This window comes from Pogoniulus pusillus, chromosome 12 (assembly GCF_015220805.1).
Source record: "Pogoniulus pusillus isolate bPogPus1 chromosome 12, bPogPus1.pri, whole genome shotgun sequence".
Lineage (NCBI taxonomy): Eukaryota > Metazoa > Chordata > Aves > Piciformes > Lybiidae > Pogoniulus > Pogoniulus pusillus.
Genome location: NC_087275.1, coordinates 3,743,314 through 3,764,981, shown reverse-complemented (window position 1 = coordinate 3,764,981; position 21,668 = coordinate 3,743,314). Strand labels below are relative to the sequence as shown.

At 46.2% G+C, this 21,668-nt stretch overlaps 1 protein-coding gene across 1 annotated transcript; it reads left to right on the top strand.

Moving 5' to 3' along the window:
• The first annotated feature begins 202 nt into the window (after positions 1-202).
• On the top strand, positions 203-15,331 carry CHMP2B (charged multivesicular body protein 2B). Its single transcript, XM_064152283.1, has 6 exons — positions 203-401; positions 4,526-4,617; positions 6,410-6,604; positions 12,103-12,205; positions 13,228-13,334; positions 13,488-15,331. The coding sequence occupies exons 1-6, from the start codon at positions 368-370 to the stop codon at positions 13,599-13,601; spliced, it is 645 nt and encodes a 214-aa protein (XP_064008353.1). The 5' UTR covers positions 203-367; the 3' UTR covers positions 13,602-15,331.
• Positions 15,332-21,668: the final 6,337 nt, after the last annotated feature.

Here is a 21,668-nt window from a genome sequence, read left to right as displayed (position 1 = left end):
TCCCGTGTCGGTTTCCCCGTCACACCGCCAGCCCGGCGCCCGGCATGCCTCACCCGCCGCGCCGTGTGACCAAGCCCAAGCGCGGGGAGGAAGCCTGCAGTGAGGAGAGGCGATCCCGAATTAGCAATCCGCCCCCACACCGCAGCAGCGCCAGCGAGCAGCACACCCCACGCCCCAGCGCAGCCGGCGGCGGCCCAGGCTCGCAGCGGGGTAGGCGGGGGCATCCCGGCCGCCCGGCCCGGCCCCGGCCCGCCCTTCGCCGGCGAGGAGGCGGAGCGGAGTGGGGCTGCGCGGCCTGGCCGCTTCCTGGTCACCTGAGGCGGAGGCAGGAGCGGCTGAGGTGGTCGTGGGGGGTCCGGCTGTCGCCATGGCCTCGCTCTTCAAGAAGAAGACTGTGGACGGTGAGTGCGTGTAGGGTCGCTGGCGGTCGGTGAAGGGCCCCTTTGCCCCTCTCGCAGCCCGGGTGCGACTGCCACCAGTCCTCGTACGTTCGGGTGCTCAGAGATGGTCCCGGCCCTGAGATCGAAGGGAACTAGAGCCTGCAGGTGGTGGCAGTGCCTGCGGGGCGGCCTGGGGCTCTGCGTCCCGGCAGAGCAGGAACTCGCAGCGAGAGGAGAAGGAGGCCACAGCCCGCTCAGGGTGACTCACCGGCGGTGCTGGGGCCGTGCGGGACGGCAGGGAGAGTCCGGGGCGGCCCGGCCTCCTGGGGCAGCAGGACGGGAGGTTCGCAGGGCATTGACGCCCGTGGGGCGGCCGGGCCGGGGCCAGATATGGGAGCCGGGCCTTGGTGATCGCAGTCTGTGGGTGAGGCAGGAGGAGGAACGTCGTCGTTGGGAGCGAGGGAACAAAACAGGCCCGCGAAGAGTTGCCGGAGCCGAGAAGGAGCGCGGTGGCGAGCGGCGGTGGTCTGCGGCGGCCAGCGCTGCGCGGCGGGGAGGAGGCTGCCCGGGCACGGCCGCAGGCTCCGGGAGCAGCCGCCGAGCCGCCACCGCCTGCTCCCCGTGGCTTTCTACGCAGGTATTAAGTTTGCCTAGATGGTTTGGGAGGCAGTCTGCCAACAAAACGCTTAAACTTAAGTAACGCTCTCCAAAATAAAGCCAAAAGAGATGCTTTACCTGAGAGCAGTCCTGTGGGTGAGGGTCGGGCCTCCAGATCGGTGTGCCCCATGCGTGTGGGGCAGAGGCTGGCTGTCATGGTAGGTGCCTGGTGTCAAATCAGGTGGGTTCGCGTTCAAATATGCTTGCCAAAAATGATGCTGTGGAGCAACCAATTGTGTGCCACCAGGGGAGAATAGACAAATTTTCCCGTTCGTCTCTTCCCATTTCTGGTGCAACACGCGATAAGAAGGGAAGGGGGAGGTTGCTCTAAGCTTCTATGAGTAAGGCAGATTGTAGGAGTCAGATCAAGGCTTGCTGGGTGTCTCTTGTCCAACCTGTTTAAGGAACGGAGATGCTTCCTTCTTGCCCTGGTGTGTGAAGCTCGGCATGACACGTGGGAGTGGCTATCAGTAATAGGCAGTCTGGGGAATACTCTGTCTTCTTCGGCGCCTGGAGTAAAGCTAGGAGTTTACACCAGATATCACAGGGGGACAAGAACCAAATTATCATCATCTTCTTCACCTGCAAGAAGAAATGAAAGGGCTTGTAAATGCTGGTAGTTATTTTCGGTTTAGTGTTATCCTTACTTTGAGTCACTTTGTGAGATCAGAGACAGAAGTATCACGGGAAACCTTATTGTCTTCTGAAGAGTACAGTTCTTGTATCATCCCATCTTGAAGGTTCTCTGCTTCTCAAGCATTCTATATCAAGGGATGTTTTTTCAATAGAACCATATAGAATCATAGAATCAACCAGGTTGGAAGAGACCTCCAAGATCATCCAGTCCAACCTATCACCCAGCCCTAACCAATCAACTAGACCATGGCACTAAGTGCCTCATCCAGGCTTTTCTTGAAGACCCCCAGGGACGGTGCCTCCACCACCTCCCTGGGCAGCCCATTCCAATGGGAAATCACTCTCTCTGTGAAGAACTTCTTCCTAATATCCAGCCTATACCTATAGTTGTAGCTATGAAGCTTTTTCTTCCAGTTTTGCAGGTGCAACTGATGTACTTGTCTGTAGCATTATTTTAAGCATAATTTCCACTGCTGCTTTGCCAGTGTGAAGAGTGCAGTTTTATGTTCCATTTTATGTTCCATGTCACCTTTCAGCTCTTTATTATTGTCTATTGAAAAGTCTGCATCTTCTGAAGATTTTTGGGGCAGTAGTGGCACTGTAAAAACTCTTTTCCACAGGGTTATTTGGAATATATATTTAGCCAAAAGCAACTGTTTGGAGGGCCTGGCACACGTCTCCTTTAAAATACCACTGAAGACTTGGAGAGGTCGTGATTCAAAATTATTATGGTTGAAATAATTTCAGCAATTGATGTTTTACAGTATTTCCCAATGTGGGAATGAGGAATTCATTAGTAATTAAAAATTATTACAAGCCTTAAAAGTAAGGAGTAGCTGCAGTTTCTGGATTTTTCCTACCTGCTTTATTTCTGCTAGTAACTCTGCTAGCTTGCATTGATTTTCATCTGCATCAAACTTCTTAAGAACAACAGCAGGGCCCTTTGCTGATGTTGTTTTTGTGGATTAGAAGAATGGGCTCTAAACAGTTTGTGTGACAGTTGCTCCCTTGAAATTACCACCAAAATTTACTTAATGTTCTGTAGACAGATACATGGTTAGCAGATAAATCTCTTCCTAGAGGTACTGACTTCTTTCCTCTATAAAGGTTAGAGGATGTTGAGTCAGATGCAGACCTTTGCCTAGTGAATCACATCTAAGCATGTTCTGGGAATTGTAACAAAACTTAATTGCAGGCATAGTAGATGCCTATGACAGCAAGCTAGGAGCAGGTGTGGATTTGTTGGAGGGTAGGAGAGCCCTGCAGAGAGACCTTGACAGTCTGGATGAGTGGACAGAGGCCAGTGGGATGAGATTTAACAAGGCCAAGTGCAGGATTCTACACTTGGGCCACAACAACCCCAGGAAGTGCTACAGGCTGGGGACTGAGTGGCTGAGAGCAGCCAGGCAGAGAGAGACCTGGGGGTGCTGGAAGATAGTAGCTGAAGATGAGGCAACAGTGTGCCCAGGTGGCCAAGAGAGCCAATGGCATCCTGGGCTGGCTCAGGAGCAGTGTGGCCAGTAGGACAAGGGAGGTTCTTCTTCCCCTGTACTCAACACTGCTCAGGCCTTACCTTGAGTGCTGTGTCCAGTTCTGGGCTCCTCAGTTCAAAAGAGACGTTGAGGTGCTGGGAGGTGTGCAGAGAAGGGCAACAAAGCTGGTGAGGGGCCTGGAGCAAAGCCCTGTGAGGAGAGGCTGAGGGGGCTGGGGGTGTGCAGCCTGCAGAAGAGGCGGCTCAGGGCAGACCTCATTGCTGTCTACAACTGCCTGAAGGGAGGCTGTAGCCAGGTGGGGTTGGTCTCTTCTGCCAGGCAACCAGCAACAGAACAAAGGGACAGTGTCTCAAGTTGTGTCAGGGGAGGTCTAGGCTGGATGTTGTTAGGAAGTTGTTGTCAGAGAGAGTGATTGGCATTGGAATGGGCTGCCCAGGGAGGTGGTGGAGTTGCTGTCCCAGAAGGTGTTGAAGCAAAGCCTGGCTGGGGCACTTAGTGCCATGGTCTGGTTGATTGTCTAGGGCTGGGTGCTAGGTTGGCCTGGATGATCTTGGAGGTCTCTTCCAACCTGCTTGATTCTATACATGGATGTTACCAGTAAATATTTTTAAACTAATACTGTGGACAAAACTATGAAGGATGGTTTGTTTCACTTAACAGACAGTGTTTAAGCTTTTGCTAGCTATTTCAGCTGTCGGGAAACTTAATTTTGCTATAAAGGCCTGCACTTTCATATCTTAATCTAACACCTGCTAATTGGAAAAGTTCAAACACTATTACTTTATGGTCTAACTTGAAGCTCAGTTGCACAGTGTGGTATTATTTGTAGAGGAGAGTAATCTCTGATGAACAAGAACATAGAGAAGAGCAGAATCCAGGGCTTGCATCAAGGAGTAGCTTCACTGTTTTAATGGACTTGGGAACTCTTTAATTGCTCTTATATCTCATAGGTGAGGTTTCTTGATGACTGTTCAAATTAGGTCTGACTATTTGAGAAGCAGTGGACTCACAGTGAATATGTTATTGCTGAGTTGGGGTTGAACTTGCAGACAGATGTGTGTACCTGACTCCTGTGTGGTTAAGGTTCTTGCTATGGTTATGATGCAAAGAAACATTCTAGGTAAAACAGTGGTTTTGTTATGGGGTATGGCCTATGCTGCTGAAATGTAATTGTGTTGTATATGTGAAGTAGTATTTTGCTAATACTTCATATCTTTGAAATGCTAACAGTTCTTTCATAGCTAACATTTCATTCTGAACAAAAGGAGGCAGTCAAACTTACTGCATGTCAGTACTTAGCAGGAAAGGTGTTTATGTAGTATTGAAAACTTCTCCCAGCTATAAATATTTTCTTTCCAGATATAATAAAGGAGCAAAACCGAGAGTTAAGAGGTACACAGAGGGCTATAACCAGAGACAGAGCAGCACTTGAAAAACAGGAAAAGCAACTGGTAAGTAAAACAGGGAACTCTTTAAAAACACACACCCATCCTCAGTATATCTGGACACTTGTAAACTGCCAAAAATGCAGTTCAATGTATAATAATTGAACACCAAAAAAAAATGTTGTCTTCCCCTTTTTGACTTTTTAGTTGTTAAAATTGTGTTGGAAAAAAATGTCTAAAAGTTGTTCTCAGCCTTTAACATAGGAAAAGCCTAAAACAATGTGTTTAGATAAAATAACCACATTCTTTTTTCCCTTCTATTCTTACCATTCTCTATCCTTCAGAAGTGTTTTTTTCTTACAGGCTTGTAAATCAGCAGGCTTTGGTGAAAAGTAAATGTCAGTGCTATTATATCTTACCCTGATTCTCCAGTGGGAGAGAGTAGTTGAAAAACCATAAGCCTCATGGGGTTCTTATTTTCATTCATATAGAGCTTCCCTAAAACTAGCTAATAATAGTAAAATTATGCCTAAATTAACATCTATTTAAAACTTGGTGTGTGCGAGCTATAAGTACTCAGTGAATGGATGCTGCACCTGTGTGGCAATATAATTGGATAAGTGGATGTGACAGATGGTGGAGGTTGATGCATGAAGACATGCTCAGGCTGTGGGAAAAGCTATGGAAATTTAGCCACTCTTTCAGTAGCTATTGAGCTGTTAGTTCGTGGCAACCATCTTACTTGAATACCATAAGCTAGGATTAATTAACAGAACTCAGAAAATTTGTTTCTGGAAGCCTTCAACATGTTACTCCTAGGTTAGGCATTTTCATGAATGAAATGAAAGCCTTAGCTTTCATGAATACTCAGGTTGAAGTTTTGGTTACTTACTACAATAAATTGTTTCAGAAATGTTTAGTTTCTGACAAGAAGAAGAAGGAACTTTCAAATAGTTTTTCCATTTGGATGAGAGAATCAATAGACAATAAATCCTAATTTTCAAAATCTCTCTAGCCTTAGTTCTCTCTCTCTAACCTTAGTTCTACAAAGAACTAAGAGACTGTAGCAAGCCATCTTTAAAAAAATAATGAAAAGAAAGAGGTAGTTGAAGAGTTTACGTTACCAGATCACAGATCAAGAGGTATATTTTGAAAAGTCATACCTGACAAGGTTATTTGTGCCAAACTTTCTGTTATGAATTGGCACATTGGGGGTTGGATTTTGTTTGTAAGGCAGAAGTGACTTTCTTAAACACAGGTTATTGTAGACAAATTATACTACTTTATTAAATACTAACTTAGGTCCAGCTAAATTTTATGTGGGAATACAGTCTGTAATTATCACTTACCTAACTTTATCTGCTTCTTCCCTCAAAAAGGTTAAGAGTTTCTTTCAGGGCTGAAGCATTGTGAAAAAGACACTACAAACTCTTTATTCCATGGGCAGTGTGGCTTGGTTGCCCATGAACACAAGAAATCATGGCACTCATAGCTAGCTGGCCATAGTAATTTCTTCACTTTGGATGTGTTTGTTTTTCCTTTGATATATTGCTCCTTAATCGGATATGAAGTTGAATGCTGACATATAAATCAGTGTGATGCTATGCAGAAATTGAAGGCTTTTAGGGAAACTGTGTGCTACCACACTACAATTCAGTTATATTGGGTTTTTCTCTTCTGGTCAGCTCCTTACAGCATTGCATTTTTTCTACTAATTGTGATAGAAAGGCGAGGAAGACTTCATGTAACTTCAATTGTCTTTACAAAACCTCGAAACAAGACAGTAGCTAACTTGAGCATTATAGTCTTTGTTTGAATGACAGTTCTGTACAATTAATTTATCCCTTTTTTTTATCAGGAACTGGAAATAAAGAAAATGGCTAAGACTGGCAACAAAGAAGCCTGTAAAGTGCTAGCAAAGCAGCTTGTACAGCTGCGGAAGCAGAAAAATCGAACATACGCTGTTAGCTCTAAAGTCACTTCTATGTCTACACAGACAAAGGTCATGAACTCTCAGATGAAGATGGCAGGAGCTATGTCAACTACAGCAAAAGTAAGGTGTTACAAGATATTCCCTATGTTAAAGTGCAGCTTATGGTTGCACCGTATGTGCTATTCTGTGTAAGATAATCAAAAGGATGAAACTTAGAATCAGCCAGCTTGAAAGAGACCTTCAAGTTCATCCATTGCAATCCATTATGCAGCCCTATCCAGTCAACGAGACCACGGCACTGAGTGCCTCAGCCAGGCTTTTCTTAAATACCTCCAGTGACAGCGACCCCACCACCTCCCTGGGCAGCCCATTTTAATGCAAATAACTCTCTCTGCCAACAACTTCCTCCTAATATCCAACCTAGACCTCCCCTGGCACACCTTGAGACTGTGTCCCCTTGTTCTGTTGCTGCTTGCCTGGGAGAAAAGACCGACCCCCACGTGGCTACAACCTCCCTGCAGATAGTTGTAGACAGCAATGAGGTCACCCCCAAGCCTCCTCTGCTGCAGGCTGCACACCCCCAGCTCTCTCAGCCTCTCCTCACAGGGCTGTGCTCCAGGCCTCTCATCTGCTTCATTACCCCTCTCTGGACACCTTCCAGTACCTCAACATCTCTCTTGAATTGAGGAGCCCAGAACTGGACACAACACTCAAGGTGTGGCCTGAGCAGTGTTGAGTACAGGGGCAGAAGAACCTCCCTTGTCCTGCTGGCCACGCTGTTCCTGCGCCAGCCCAGGATGCCATTGGCTCTCTTGGCCACCTGGGCACACTGCTGCCTCATCTTCAGCTACTATCTACCAGCACCCCCAGGTCCCTTTCTTCCTGGCTGCTTTCCAGTCACTCTGTGCCCAGCCTGCAGCGCTGCTTGTTGTTGTGGCCAAAGTGTAGAACCCTGCACTTAGTGTTGTTAAATCTCATCCCATTGGCCTCTGCCTACCCGTCCAGCCTGGCAAGGTCCCTCTGCAGGCCTCTTCTACCCTTCAGCTGCTTGCTTAATACCACAAATGGCATTGATGATGCAATCAGGAAATACAACGTAATGCTTCTTATTAAATTGTCTACTCTGTCCAGCCAGTTAGAACCTAACTGGGTGTATTTTCTTTGCATGAACATCTGCTAAAAGTTTGCATGATAAAAATGATCTCTAAAGCCAGTGGTGTAACTACATCAGAAGTCCCCAAACCATGCTGCTGGAATGTCTTGCCTGTATATCTTGTCAGAAGCAGTTTTTACTGGGGGAAAAGTAGGGCATGTTCTGTCTAGAAATCAAGGCAGTGTGTTTCAGCAGTTTTGTGACTTGTGCAGAAGTAGGTTATTGCTTTGGATCTAAAGTTCCTAAAGCCATCTAATCTGGATTCCCTGAGGTTCTACTGCCTGTGGTATAAGGAAATGGGATTGTGTTACATTCTCTCTCTGAAAAATCTGTTATCTGTTAGTTGTGAACTTTCCTCTATTAAATTGATATATAGCCAAATTTCTTTTGGCAAGGATTGTTCAGCCTGAGGTGTAGGAAGCAATATTAGAAGGCATCATTGTAGACAAGCTGTGAGTCCAAATTAAATCCTGTTGCGTGCCAGTTAAAGTAATGTGACACAACTTGGTGCAGAAAGTAATTACTGCCAAAGGCTTTGCTGTCAGATATCAACCACTCAGTCACAGGAAGCTGTGTCTCTCTAGCAGACTTTCAATCCTCTATTACTGATCCACAAGGGGGAGCAATTTGTGTGACTGTAGAACTGATGAGACCTGAACAGTTTACTCGGTAATCCCACAGCAGTGTGTCATGTGAACAAGACGATCTTGCTTTTTAATTATTGTGTGGTTAATTTGTTTTTATCTATGAGATGTCTTAAATTTCTGAAAAACACAGCATCACTGGACTAATAATGAGATTAGGTCAGAAAAAGAAACAAAGATATTTTAACAAATCAACCAGTGTCAGGAAAAGTGATGCTTTTAAAGCACAACAGCTACACCTATGGAGGACTAGTTTGTGTAAAATTATTGGACAGGAAGATGCTGAATTCTTTCAGTCACTTTTAAAGTACTTTGCCTTACTGACACAAGAAGCTTAAAAGGGAAAAGTATTCAATTGTTCATTTTGAAATTTAAACAAACTGCTCTTAATCTCATGCAGCCGTCAGTGATAAATATGTTAAATCAGCTACCTCAAAAGGCAAGAAAAACACATGAATGAGTACTCACCTTGGGTGCTGTGTCCAGTTCTGGGCTCCTCAATTCAAGAGACATTTTGAGATACTGGAAGGAACAGTGTGGCCAGTAGGACAAGGGAGGTTATTCTGCCCCTGTACTCAGCACTGCTCAGGCCACACCTTGAGTACTGTGTCCAGTTCTGGGTCCCTCAATTCAAGAAAGATGTTGAGGTGCTGGAACATGTCCAGAGAAGGGCAACAAAGCTGGTGAGGGTCCTGGAGCACAGCCCTGTGAGGAGAGGCTGAGGGAGCTGGGGGTGTGCAGCCTGGAGAACAGAGGGCTCAGAGGTGACCTTATTGCTGTCTACAACAACTTAAAGGGCGGCTGTAGCCAGGTGGGGTTGGGCTTTTCTCCCAGGCAAGCAGCACCAGAACAAGGGGACACAGTCTTAAGTTGTGGCAGGGGAGGTCTGGGCTGGATGCTGTTAGGAAGTTGTTGGCAGAGAGAGTGATTGGCATTGGAATGGGTTGCCCAGGGAGGTGGTGGAGTTGCCGTGCCTGAAGGTGTTGAAGAAAAGCCTGGAAGAGGCACTTGCCATGGTCTAGTTTACTGGCTACAGCTCGGTGCTAGGTTGGCCTGTGTGATCTTGGAGGTCTCTTCCGACCTGGCTGATTCTATGCTTCTATGAATGCAAAGCTTTCAAAGTATTTGTCTATACTTTTTAGCATATGTGGCACTAATTTTGGACATAGTAAAGTCTAGTTAATGGTTTTCTGGTTCTTGTGATCATACATCTGAGTCTTATATTCTAAATAAGTATCTACAAACTCTTTATCAGTCCAGTGTTTTGATATCCAAGTATAGTTCTTATAAAATAATTTTAAAGAACAAACACCTTTTGACTCCAGAACAACTTTATATATTCAAGTGATCTGACTACAAACATAGTCTTTGAAATTCAAGTAAGGTTAGAGGCATAATACATTATCACTTAAAAAAAACTCAGACAGGAAAGCAGACAAGCTTCTCTGAAGCCAGCAGCAGCTGTTAAGCTTGGTAGCATCCCTGTTAATTAACCAACTCTTTTATCTTCTCAAAGAAAGTCTACATTTGAATTACTCATATCTATATATAGGTTTTAGTGTCCCATGAGAAATACAGTAGCTTGCTTCATAGAAAAGAAGAAAGTATTAAGTACTGGTGCCTACAAAGCTGGTGCTGCGTGCTTGTAGTAAAACAGGTGAAGTTTATTGTATGATCTGAACAAAGGGATTGCGTCCATCATCAGTAAGTTTGTTGATGACACCAAGCTAGGAGCAGATTTGGATCTGTTGGAAGGTAGGAGAGCCCTACAGAGGGACTTTGACAGGCTGGATAGGTGGGCAGAGGCCAATGGGATGAGATTTAACAAGGTCAGGGGCAGGGTTCTACACTTTGGCCACAACAACAACAAGCAACGTTGCAGACTGGGGACAGGGTGTCTGAGAGCAGCCAGGCAGGGAGGGACCTGGGGGTGCTGGTAGAGAGCAGCTGAAAATGAGGCAGCAGTGTGCCCAGGTGGCCAGGAGAGCCAATGGCATCCAGGCCTGTATCAGGAACAGTGTGGGCAGCAGGACAAGGGAGGTTCTTCTTCCCCTGTACTCAACACTGCTCAGGCCACACCTTGAGTACTGTGTCCAGTTCTGGGCTCCTCAATTCAAGAGAGATGTTGAGGTGCTGGAACATGTCCAGAGAAGGGCAATGAAGGTGGTGAGGGGCCTGGAGCACAGCCCTGTGAGGAGAGGCTGAGGGAGCTGGGGGTGTGCAGCCTGCAGAAGAGGAGGCTCAGGGCAGAGCTCATTGCTGTTTACAACTACCTGAAGGGAGGCTGTAGCCAGGTGGAGTTGGTCTCTTTTCCCAGGCAACCAGCGACAGAAGAAGGGGACACAATCTCAAGTTGTGGCAGGGCAGGTCTAGTCTGGATGTTGTTATGAAGTTGTTGTCAGAGAGAGTGATTGGCATTGGAATGGGCTGCCCAGGGAGGTGGTGGAGTCGCTGTCCCTGGAGGTGTTGAAGCAAAGCCTGGCTGAGGCACTTAGTGCCATGGTCTGGTTGATTGGACGGGGCTGAGTGCTAGGTTGATGATCTTGGAGGTCTCTTCCAACCTGGTTGATTCTGTGACTCTATGATTAATGAAAGATCTTTAGCCATTACAGAGGTTCACCCTGAGCTGATAGGAGCACTTTTCAGAGAAAAGTGAATTTCCATTAAATTATAAAGAGACAATTGCAATTTAATGCCTTGCTTTAATGGTAGTTGAAATGAATTACTGACTAAAACCTGTGGACATTTGATTCCTGAAAGTATATAGTCTGCAAATTAGAAAATACTGTCCCATTTTTTTAAATTTAGACCAGGAAGATTTTTCTTAATATAAGGCCATGAGAGGTGTCATGGTGCAAGGAAGTTGTATACAGTTGAGTTGGTGCAATCCCAAAACCAAATCCAGGCTGCCTGGCGAATGGCTGAGAGCAGCCCTGAGGAAAAGGACCTGGGGGTCTGGGGTGATGAAAAGCTCAACAGAAGCCTGCAGTGGGAGTGCAGCCCAGACAGCAACCCTGTGCTGGGCTGCAGCAAGAGCAGTGTGGGCAGCAGGGCAAGGGAGGGGATTCTGCCCCTTGGCTCTGCTCTCCTCACACCCCACCTGCAGTCTTGGGTGCAGTTCTGGAGCCCCCAGCACAAGAAGCAGATGGAACTGTTGGTGCCAGTCCAGAGGAGGGCCACAAAGATGCTCAGAGAGCTGCAGCAGCTCTGCTATGAGGATAGGCTACAAGAGTTGGGGCTTTGCAGCCTGGAGAAGAGAAGGCTTCAAGGAGACCTTATAGTCACCTTACAGTATCTGAAGGGGACCTACAGGAAGGCTGTGGAGGGACAATTGACAAGGTCTTGTAGTGACAGGACAAGGGGGAATGGGTTTGAACTGGCAGAGGGGAAATTCAGAGTAGATGTTAGGAAAGGGTTCTTTGCAGTGAGGGTGGTGAGACACTGACACAGATTGCCCATGGAGGTTGTGTCTGCTCCCTCCCTGGAGGTGTTTAAGGCCAGATTGGATGAGGCCTTGACCTTCAGTTCTAGTGGGAGTTGTCTCTGCCTATGGCAGGGTGGTGGAACTGTATTGTCTTTGAGGTCACTTCCAGCCTAAACCATTCTATGATTCAAAATCTTATCTGTTAAGGTAGCAGATACTATTTTTTCTTTCTAGATGCAAACTAGTGTTGATCTGTTGTATACCTGCAGTTCTTGTTGGAGATAGAGGACCAGGAAAGTGAAATTTGGACTGCTGGTTATTTTGTTCTTAGTATCTATGTTGGTATTTACTAATGTCTTATTGAATGATTAAATGGTTTTTTTTTCAATGTTAATAGACAATGCAAGCAGTTAATAAGAAAATGGATCCCCAAAAGACACTACAAACTATGCAGAACTTCCAGAAGGAAAATATGAAGATGGAAATGACTGAAGAAATGAGTAAGTTCTATGCTGCAGGGAAAAGCAAGCTGCAGCCCATGGTGCTCTTTAAAGGGTAGAACCAGTCTAGAAATACTGATGCTTGAATTTTTATTTCTACAGTTAATGAAACTGACAGCAATCATGAATAGCAAACAAAATAATTCATATGTGAGCAAGGAGGATGTGACTTAAGGCTTTTTAGTAGCTCTGGGTGCTAGCTCTGGAATCTGTTCTTTTCTGTCTTCATGCAGAACACACACCATACTTCTAGAAAGAACAGATTGGAAAGGAGGGGGGGGGTTGAGACCAGTGCAAAACCTCATTGGCATAACTGCTAGGAGGACTTGAAGTACCCATTGTGTAGTAGATAGCTCTGTATAGGCTCTTTCTCCTGGGACTGGACACTGGATATTGTTGATAATCTCAGCTTTACATATGGGATGGGATGGCTTGTCTCATTTACTCTAGTTGCAGTTTTTTTGTTTGCAGTTTCATCTGTCCACTGTAAGCAAAACCCTACCAAACTTCCTGGTGCCGCCAGCATAGTCTCCTTCCTCTCCTAATCCCTGCCTCTGTGCTGACCATAAGGGCGATCATGGACTCAAAATAATATTGTTGAATAAGATATGAGCACATCAGCTGTGCAGAACTGTGTTGTTGCAATTCAGGAACTAGCTGAGTAGTTAACTGTTTTACAACTTAGATAAGGAAGAGGAAAGAGATTTTTATGGAACTCTAGAAAGTGTTTTGAAGACATGTTAAAATCTAGTCAGGAGAGAGAGCAACCATTTTAGTGAATCTAAACATTTTTATAAGATCACAGGGCCAGAGCAATATGCCTTAGCCTGTTGCTCTAGCAGTGCTCACAGGCTCTGCAAGGCTGAGGTAGGAAGTTTCTCCAATGTACAGATACTTTCTGTTAGCATCTTACAAGCTGCTATTACCACTGCATTCTGGGTGGGTAGAAAGATGGTACTAGGTTATTTTGGTAACCTTTTCTGCTTAATACAGTGTTAATTCTTTTTTTTTTCCCCTTCAAGTTAATGATACCCTGGATGATATTTTTGATGCTTCTGATGATGAGGAAGAAAGCCAAGACATTGTCAACCAAGTGCTTGATGAGATAGGAATTGAAATTTCTGGAAAGGTATGGCTATTTTTACCCAGTTCATGGCCTTCTTGCCCTTCATTCTCTTTTAAAAATAAAATATCCTATCAGCCTTTGTTTTCCAGTCTTGTTCTAGAAGTGAGCTTGTTGTAACATACTGTTCCGACTGAAGAAAATTTCTGTCTCTTCTAGATGGCCAAAGCTCCATCAGCTGATAGAGGTTTACCATCTGCATCAACATCAAAAGCTGCTACCATATCAGATGAAGAGATTGAACGACAGCTCAAAGCTTTGGGAGTTGATTAGCTTGATGGCAATAGGCAGTCTGCCTTCTAATTATTCATCTACAGACAGCTGTAAAAACTGCAAAGACTTTTTCAGTGCAACTGATGTCTATGAAAACTTTGAAACTTCAGAAAGGAGAACTTGAAGTTGGCAATGATGGAAGGAGAAAGGGAGAATATTTTTTGTCCATTTACAGTGAGAAGTGCACTTGGTGTGTCCATTGCATGGAATCCTTTTGAGCACTGGACCAAACACATAGCTGAATCTGAATCTACCTTCTGAATGCAAAGCTTTCTTCTCAGTTCCTGATCTCTCCTTAGAATGGGCTCTGTGGCTGGTGGTGATGCCTACTAGGACAGCACCTATATAATATATGTAATTCTTATAAAACTATCACTATGGCAAATCTCTTAGTCTGTCATCTTAGCATGAATGAAACACTCAACTTTCCAATATAGTTGGAAATTACTTTCTTTTGATGAGAAATGGGCTTGAAAGTAGCAAATTTAGATGAAGGAGAAAGCATTCTATCTAGTTCTCTCAAGTTTCTGTAGTAACTCTGAGTTGGTTACATAATCACAGGATATTAGGGGTTGGAAGGGACCCAAGGAGATCATCAAGTCCCACCCCTCTGCCAGAGCAGGACCACACAATCTAGCACACATCACAGAAGAACACATCCAGACAGGCCTTGAAAGTCTCCAGGGAAGAGACTCCACAACCTCTCTGGGGAGCCTGTTCCAGTGCTCTGGGACCCTTACAATAAAGAAGTTCCCTCTTGTGTTCAGCTGAAACCTCCTGTTCTGCAACTTGCACCCATTGCTCCTTGTCCTATTCCAGGGATCAAGTGAGCAGAGCCTGTCCCCCCCAACTCCTGACCCCAGCCCTCAGATACTTATACACATTTATTAAATCCCCTCTTAGACTTCTCCAGACTAAGCAGCCCCAGGTCCCTCAGCCTCTCATAAGGCAGTGCCCTCCAGTCATCCTTGTAGCTCTCTGCTGGAGCCTCTCCAGCAGGTCCCTGTCCCTTTTCAACTGAGGAGCCCAAAACTGAATGCAGTGTTCAAGATGAGGTCTCAGCAGGGCAGAGTAGAGGGGAAGGAGAATCTCCCTTAATCCGCTGGATACACTCTTCTTAATACACCCCAGGATCCCTTTGGCCTTCTTGGCCACAAGGGCACATTACTGTTCCATAGTTAACTTGTTATCCAGCAGGACTGCCATAATAGCTGCTTATTCCCTTTACCAGAAGGGAAGAATGCAGTCTCTGGGCAGTCAGCTTTACTGAAAGGTTATGTACATTTGTTAATGAACTTTTTTTTGTGTGAAAGGCACTGATTAAACTCTTGTACTGTAACATAGCTGGTTTCAACAGAACTGCTGTGCCTTTATGTATATAAATCTTGTACCTTTGTGATTTGTTTCTGAATGAGTCTTTGGAAGGTGAGTAAACTTGCAATTTAAGATGGTTTTGCAAGACATTACAGTGAGACCTCTGTGTACACTCGAGGAGGCTCAGTACTGAAGTTCAGAAATGCAACTCGCACACTTGCAAAGAAGACATTTGCCTGACACAGCTCTTGTATATATTTTACAGTATTTCTTAATGGAAGGTAACTGCATAATTGTATTGTTTACTAAGCTGCAATTAATCATTTCCATAAACTTTAAATTTTAGTTTTGAAAAGTTTCGTGCCATACCTGATAATTACTTGACTAAACACTATAATAAAAGTGTTTTGAGTACATGAAGGTTTTCCTATGGTCTCTGAGCTGCATCACCATGATTTTAACTCTTGAGTGGAATGCATTTGACAAATGCAGTAAGAACTGTTAATATTCTAAAGAGATAACAAAATCTGAGATGCAGTTCCTAGATTCAATTTGCAAGAACGTGTGAAGTTTCTCTGCTCTTACTCTGTTGGAAGGCATTTCATAGAATTAAAGAATCAACCTGGTTGGAAGAGACCTCCAAGCTTATCCAGTCCAACCTAGCACCCAGCCCTGCCCAATCAACCAGACCATGGCACTAAGTGCCTCACCCAGGCTTTGCTTCAACACCTCCAGGGACAGTGACTCCACCACCTCCCTGGGCAGCCCATTCCAATGCCAATCACTCTCTCTGACAACAACTTCCTCCTAGCATCCAGCCTAGACCTCCCCTGGCACAGCTTGAGACTGTGTCCCCTTGTTCTGTTGCTGCTTGCCTGGGAGAAGAGACCAACCCCACCTGGCTACAGCCTCCCTTCAGGTAGTTGTAGACAGCAATGAGGTCTGCCCTGAGCCTCCTCTGCTGCAGGCTGCACACCCCCAGCTCCCTCAGCTTACCCTCACAGGGCTCTGCTCCAGGCCCCTCACCAGCTTCAACATCCTTCTCTGGACACCTTCCAGCACCTCAACATCTCTCTTGAATTGAATCTGCCCATTTTGCTGATTTAGTGGGACTATTCTTTGAATAGGAGCAACAAAATCATCTTGCCTTTAAAAGCAGGAAAAGCAAGATTGCTCCCAAGAGTGAAACCATGATACCTGTGAGGGGACAAACTTTGTAAAGAGTCTTGGCTGCTAGAGAAAATGTAGCAGGAAACAAATTCTATGGATCTACTTTTCTTGCACCATCTGCTCTTTAGAATTTAGCAGAGGAAAAAAAGAGTTGAGCCTTCATTTGGTTTTTTTGGCATAAAATTCAGCTGTTCTTTGTGTTTGAAGGAAGTAATGGACAAACTATGAATGTGTGAGGTGGCAGGTAGGATCATGTAAGTTTACATATTGCATATATCTGATAGCAAGTGAATTTTCTTCTTTTTACAAGTTATTTTGTAAAAATCTAATAAAATAAAAGGCTTTTTATTCCATAACTGCTTTGTCCTCTGTGGGAATAGCCTTGGACTTCTGCCTCTTAGTCAGCTTTCTTTGGACTCTGTCCTGGAAGGATAATAGGCTGTTAGATGTCCTGGCTTGCCCCACTCTTCTGCTGATGAGGGAAGCAAGAGTGGGAGGAAAACAAAGGCTTGGGCCGTTATGTCCCCTCCCCCAAATGATAAACAGGTACTCACAGGTGTTTAGGTACTTGTTGGTGTCTTGCCCAAATAAGGATGAGCAAGCCCTGGGGTCACCTAATATGGTCTGATTGGTGAATCTCTGTGGACAAAGGTGCCTTTGCACTCAGGCTAATAATATACATTGAGCTAAGTTGCAAGCAGTTGTGCTGCTTCTGCGTCGCTGCCTCTACCTCGCTGCTCTTGGACAACGTCTTCTGCTCTGCTTCATGTTCAAACCAGCTTAGCCCTGATATTATGGGCTCGAACTACCTGGAAATTTAAGTGCCTCAAGTTTCCCAGGAGAAGGCATTTAACTGCCTCACAATGTGGTGAGAAGTGCCACTGACATTGTGCTTTCTGCCACATCTGCAAAAGATCCTGCCTGCACCTCTGCAAACCTCCATGCCAAGAGGAACCAGGATCAGGTTAGACATCATCTAGATCTTCCTGGGGTGCTGGAAAAGAGGTAGAAGCCTCTCAACAGCTGAGCAGTTCCAACACTGTCACAAAGGAGCCTGGGACTAGTTTGACATTCCTACTCCACCACAGTGAGTAGAACAGACTTTCTCTAGGGCTCTAGGCTGCCTATTTGTAAGGGAGGCAAAGCCATTTTGTGGCTAAACTTTTCCAATCTTCTGATTCTCCTTAACGAATGAATTGCTCATAAGCATCCTTGGGAAGATTTTCCTGACCAAATTAGAACCTGAATTTAACTGATTTGTATAGAGTTGTGGGTGGGGCTTTCCAGAAATAAAAGTAACTACTTATTTTCTAATTACTGCTTCATTAATTGCCACAACTAAACCAGACTCCTGTTAGCTGATAATTTTTCCTTTGATATGAGCTATCACACACAGTATCACAGTATCATCAGGGTTGGAAGAGACCTCACAGATCATCAAGTCCAACCCTTTACCACAGAGCTCAAGGCCAGACCATGGCACCAAGTGCCACATCCAGTCCTGCCTTGAACAGCTCCAGGGACGGCGACTCCACCACCTCCCCGGGCAGCCCATTCCAGTGTCCAATGACTCTCTCAGGGAAGAACTTTCTCCTCACCTCCAGCCTAAATCTCCCCTGGCATAGCTTGAGGCTGTGTCCTCTCTTTCTGGTGCTGGCCACCTGAGAGAAGAGAGCAACCTCCTCCTGGCCACAACCACCCCTCAGGTAGTTGTAGACAGCAATAAGGTCTGCCCTGAGCCTCCTCTTCTCCAGGCTAACCAATCCCAGCTCCCTCAGCCTCCTCGTAGGGCTGTGCTCAAGGCCTCTCCCCAGCCTCGTCACCCTTCTCTGGACACGCTCAAGCATCTCAATGTCCCTCCCAAACTGGGGGGCCCAGAACTGAACACAGCACTCAAGGTGTGGTCTAACCAATGCAGAGTACAGGGGCAGAATGACCTCCCTGCTCCTGCTGGCCACACCATTCCTGATGCAGGCCAGGATGCCACTGCCTCTCTTGGCCACCTGGGCACACTGCTGGCTCATGTTCAGGCGGGTATCAATCAGCACCCCCAGATCCCTCTCTGTCTGGCTGCTCTCAGCCACTCCGACCCCAGCCTGTATCTCTTTATGGGGTTGCTGTGGCCAAAGTGCAGCACCCTGCACTTGGAGCTATTGAACACCATCCCCTTGGACTCTGCCCATCTGTCCAGGCGGTCAAGGTCCCACTGCAGAGCCCCTCTGCCCTCCAACTCAGTCACATCTGCCCCCAGCTTAGTGTCATAAAGCAGCCTATTTGTTTCCTGTGGATCTTTGCCTTAAACCCAACATTCAGTGAAAACTTGATCAGGTTTGTATTTCTCTCTGTCTGTAAATGAGTGTCCAACTACTGCTCTTAGGCACTGAAGGAGAAAGCACTATGTGACCTTAGGTAGGTATAAAATGTTACTGATTGATTGTATTTCGGTTGAACATGAGGGCTTACTTCCTTTGTGAATGAAGTGCACAGTTGTGGAGGGCCCATAGGCCTAAAATAGGCTTATCCATGACTTTGTCTTGCCTGGACATGTTTTTCTGCCCACACATTAAACAGACACAAACGAGCACAAAAGAAACACAACAGACCTGGTGCCATCAAGTCTGGCCTGCCCAGGGCCCAGGTTGTGTAACGTGGTTGTGTAAGCCCACACACCTAGCTTATGGCTTACCAGGGTGCAAGGCCCATGTTATCCCTATATTTGGAAGGGCCAGGCCTGTGTCTCTTGCCTGTTATGGTATGCTTTGGTTAATTGCCAAGCTGATTGGTCATTCTAGTGTTCAAAGGGCAATTAATCTCGGCCCACATTGATTAAAGGAGGTACACAGGTAAACAAAGTGCCTGCCTGCTTGCTTGCTTCTTTGCTTTTGCTTCACTGCTATTTGCCTGTGTTGCCTGCCTCTACAGAGCTCAGTCTCCCATGCAGCCATGCACCCTGTTGCATGCCCGCTGCCTTATCGCTGCCTGGTAAACTCCACCGCCGCGAGTTACCAGGAGCAGACCCTGGATGTGGCCTCTGGCCAGCATGACACCATACTGAGACCATACAGCATCCTGTCCTCTGCACCTGAAGTTCCTGCCTAAGAATTCCTGGGCATATACACAGATTATCCAGAAGAAGCCAGGAGAACAAGGTCAGGGATTGTCCTTTCCCCTGAAGCCGGGAGGACCACAGCCTCAACGTCCGCAGGCAGAGTTCCCTGAAGATTGGACACTTGTATAGGCTGTGGTGTAGCCCCAGGGGGTGATTGATGATTAATAAGAATTTGTGAGTAAATGCTTTAATGCCTCTGTAATTTCTATTGCCTCCTGCTACTGCAGAAAGAGCTTCAGCCCACCTACTGGGCAAGCAGCATATTGACCCCAGGCAGCTTATTGACCATGGGGATTCTCTCTGCTTATAGTTGGAATGTTTGCCAGCAGTGTGCCCAGGTGGCCAAGAGAGCCAGTGGCATCCTGGCCTGCATCAGGAATGATGTGGCCAGCAGGAGCAGGGAGGTCATTCTGCCCCTGTACTCTGCACCGGTTAGACCACACCTTGAGTGCTGTGTTCAGTTCTGGGCCCCCCAGTTTAGGAGGGACATTGAGATGCTTGAGCATGTCCAGAGAAGTGCAACGAGGCTGGGGAGAGGCCTTGAGCACAGCCCTACAAGGAGAGGCTGAGGGAGCTGGGATTGGTTAGCCTGGAGAAGAGGAGGCTCAGGGGTGACTTTATTGCTGTCTGCAACTACCTGAGGGGTGGTTGTGGCCAGGAGGAGGTTGCTCTCTTCTCACAGGTGGCCAGCACCAGAAAGAGAGGACACAGCCTCAGGCTGCGCCAGGGGAGATTTAGGCTGGAGGTGAGGAGAAAGTTCTTCCCTGAGAGAGTCATTGGACACTGGAATGGGCTGCCCGGGGAGGTGGTGGAGTCGCCGTCCCTGGAGCTGTTCAAGGCAAGGTTGGACGTGGCACTTGGTGCCATGGTCTGGCCTTGAGCTCTGTGGTAAAGGGTTGGACTTGATGATCTGTGAGGTCTTTTCCAACCTTGGTGATACTGTGATAATAACAGTTCTGTTTGGTGTTATTCCTAGAATGTCTTCCATAACCATGTTAAGAAACAAATATCAATGTTAAAATTCAGTGGTGGTGGGGGGGGGGGGTGAGAGTTCAGAATATTAAACTTAATGAATTACAGATTTTTATAGACTATCATCTCACACCAATTAATTTCTCCCCTCTGCAACAACAGTTCATCCTTTCAGTGGCTGTCAAAACTTGGCATAACAATGGATTCTTTATGGGGCCTTTGATGAAAAGGAATAAAGGCATTGTTTTTCTGGTAAAAGGCTGAGCTAGAGCTACTGACCATATTCAACCTGTTTCTGTCAAGAGTCACGTTTTTAGGTTCTGTAGCTCTAATCTATATAAAACCTTTCAGGAGCAGAGTGAAAAGTGTTGTAGGCTTTGCAGGCTTACCTGTATTTATTTCAATTATAGTTGGTATGTTGTATCTGTCTAGAACAAAATCCCATCCCCTACTTGGCAACTTTTTTAGAATAAAAAAGCCCTGCTGAAATGTTAAACTCTTGTCCTTGGAGATGCCTTAATAGCAACTGAACGTGAATGTCCTCTGTCCAAGAATGACATTGCACTTGTGCACATACCTATGAGTGGCTCTTTTGCAGCAGACCCAGATCCATCCCACCCAGAATCCTACTCCATAAGGAATACCCAGCAAAAGAGAAGAATGAGGTAAACCTAGTTGACATTTCCTTCCCCAATATCCTTCCAAACTCTGTCTTAATTTAGAGCATTGCCAGGGGCACATGTAATCTCTTACAGACAACAGCTTTGAGGGAGTTTTTCATCTGTGTACCTGTCCATGTAAAATAATCTTTGTCACATACATTTCATAGAATCAACTAGGTTGGAAGCTCATCCAGTCCAACCTAGCAACCAGCACCAGGCCAATTAACCAGACCATAGCTCTAAATGCCTCAGCCAGGCTCTGCTTCAACAGCTTCAGGGACACCAACTCCACCACCTCCCTGGGCAGCCCATTCCAATGCCAATCACTCTCTCTGACAACAACTTCCTAACAACATCCAGCCTAAACCTCCCCCAGCACAACTTGAGACTGTGTCCCCTTCTTCTGTTGCTGGTTGCCTGGCAGCAAAGCCCAACTCCACCTGGCTACAGCCTCCCTTCAGGCAGTTGTAGACAGCAATGTGGTTCCCCCTGAGCCTCCTCTTCTGCAGGCTGCACACCCCCAGCTCCCTCAGTCTCTCCTCACAGGGCTGTGCTCCAGGCCCCTCACCAGCTTCGTTGCCCTTCTCTGGACACCTTCCAGCACCTCAACATCTCTCTTGAATGGAGGAGCCCGGAACTGGACACAGCACTCAAGGTGTGGCCTGAGCAGTGCTGAGTACAGGGGCAGAACAACCTCCCTTGTCCTGCTGCCCACACTGCTCCTGAGCCAGGATACACAACTGGATTAAAACAAAGGCTTACCAGAACAACTACAAACCATTACCTGGAATACAAATGTATGGGAATACTTTATTGGATGGAGAGTTGGGAATCATAGAA